The sequence below is a fragment of the Sinocyclocheilus anshuiensis genome, unplaced genomic scaffold, assembly GCF_001515605.1.
Source record: "Sinocyclocheilus anshuiensis isolate Anshui unplaced genomic scaffold, SAMN03320099.WGS_v1.1 scaffold461, whole genome shotgun sequence".
NCBI classification, from domain to species: Eukaryota; Metazoa; Chordata; class Actinopteri; order Cypriniformes; family Cyprinidae; genus Sinocyclocheilus; species Sinocyclocheilus anshuiensis.
In genome coordinates, this window is record NW_015541005.1 from 1,240,298 (window position 1) to 1,242,389 (window position 2,092).

Consider the following 2,092-nt stretch of genomic DNA (forward strand, 5'->3'; position numbering starts at 1 on the left):
GGCTGATCACGGATTGGCCGGAGAGAATCGTCACTGCCTGCTCACTGAACTTGCGACACAAACACAACAGAACCGCTAGATTTAAATCAGCACAGCCAGCGAAGGATCGAATGCAACTGTTTTGAACGAGCGCACCTTTTTTAACAACCAAAAAGTGGTTGTTCCCCCTGTTGAGGAAGTACAGACGTTGCTCTCGTTGATAGCAGAGGAGCGGATCCAGTGAGAGCTTGATGGGGCGACGCGGAATGAAAAATTTTGTTAAGAGTCGTGGTAGTAGAGGCGGCGCAACTATAACAACATGTGAATAATCCCGCCCACTCTAAAGCGATACTAAACTGCAGTGGAAACGCAAAACGTGCCGAGCCGAACCGTGCCGTGCCGTACCGTACTGAGCCGTGCCGAGCCGTGTCGTACCACGCAGTGGAAAAGCGCCAATAGTGGCCTTGCTAACCGGCTAGCCGGAAAGCCGGCTAGTTAGCCACTTAACATGAGTTTTTTTGTAACTCTCGGTTAAACTGTCTGTACTGGAAAGCTTATTTTTGAGTGGAACGCATTTACGTGTTATAGGCTTATAAAATTACGCATTTTGACATAAAGCTCTGCCGGTTAGTGAGCTAGCTTATGTCCTTTTGTGGCCGTGTTTCGAAACCAAGTGTACTTAACTGCCTGCCATTGTGCAAAAGAGGCACGGTCGAACGCACCTATGTTTCCCTAATATATTGTCCGTGTAGGAAGGACACTAGGGTTTGGCACAGCCGTTGTCTGGTTAACATAGGCGATATTTGAAATAAAATAAAAACAATATGAAATAAAATCATAAAAATTATTGTTATTCTTTTTTTTCTCCTTTCCACTAAAAACAGCGAATATGCTCTTTAATGAATATTCTCTTGTTTACTAACTACTAACACATGTTGTTTCAAACCTGTATGAATATTCTTTGTGGAACTTAAAAGAATGTTAGGTATCGACAGCCTCAGTTATCATTCACTTTCATTGTATCCTTTTCGATACAATAGACGTGAATGATGACCTAGGCTAGACCGCTGAACTATCTTTATAAATGTATCTTGGCATGCTGATGTGCAAATGTGTAAAATGGTGAGTGCTTCTTATTTAGGCAATAAATTAGCTCTTTTATGCTTAGGCACTTAATGACTCTTTTTAAATAGTGTTGACATTTGTGAATTTTGGTTTAATCCATTGCAAAACCAGTGGAATTCAATGTGTATTGTTTACACAGTTATAAAAAGTATTTTCTGTGTGTTTCCTAATATTTAGTGTAAAGGTTAACAATAGAAATCCTATCTGAATGCTTTTCTGGACCTATTTTAGTAATCTTTGCTGTCTTTAATGCCATGCGAGCATCCCTGATTTTACTCCTGTCTTGCAGATCGAGTCTGTCATCAGCAAGGACTGTCATTGTGGTCTCCATTTCAGAACGCTGCAACAGCAGTGACTAATCTTTACAAAGGTATCTCATTATTACATATTTGAGTTTGCACATATCTAGAGCCCAACACTGTTGAATAAATTGAATACATAATTACTTCTGACTGTGATCCGTTCAACAGAGAGCATTGATGCACACAAGAGGAGCTTTGACTTAGGAATCCAGATTGGTCATCAGCGACGTAATAAAGATGTTTTGGCCTGGGTAAAAAAGCGAAGGAGATCTATACGAAGGGAGGATTTGATAAGTGTCCTATGTGGTAAAGCGCCACCACCAAGGACTTCTAGAGCAGCCCCCAAACTGACTGTCATGTCTCCTAACCGACCACCTTCATCAGTCACAGTATCATCTGAAGAGACTGATTTACAGCCCTTCTGTGAGGCCATAGCACTACATGGTAAATATTACTGCCCGCTCATAGTTAAGATACAGCTGACTGAACGTGATTGTGTATATCAGTGCACATATTTGTCTTAACATTTAGCAACTGCACTTTGTAGTTTATATATGGTGGTTATTTTAAATGCAATAGTATAGTATTTGGTTGATATATATAATGATTTTTTTTCACCTCTATAAATTAATTGTATAGAGCTAATATTATTGGATGCTATATAATGGTATATATTTTACATTATA

The 2,092-nt window shown here is 39.7% G+C and overlaps 1 protein-coding gene across 2 annotated transcripts in view; it reads left to right on the top strand.

Annotated features, from left to right (window-relative positions):
* LOC107690255 (UPF0472 protein C16orf72 homolog) overlaps positions 1-2,092 on the top strand; it is a 6,348-nt gene that overhangs the window by 1,766 nt on the left and 2,490 nt on the right. For both annotated transcript variants that reach the window (XM_016488522.1, XM_016488521.1), the window contains exons 2-3: positions 1,394-1,474; positions 1,575-1,850. In XM_016488522.1, the coding sequence (XP_016344008.1) occupies positions 1,394-1,474; positions 1,575-1,850 (357 nt within the window). The remainder of the gene's footprint in view (positions 1-1,393; positions 1,475-1,574; positions 1,851-2,092) is intronic.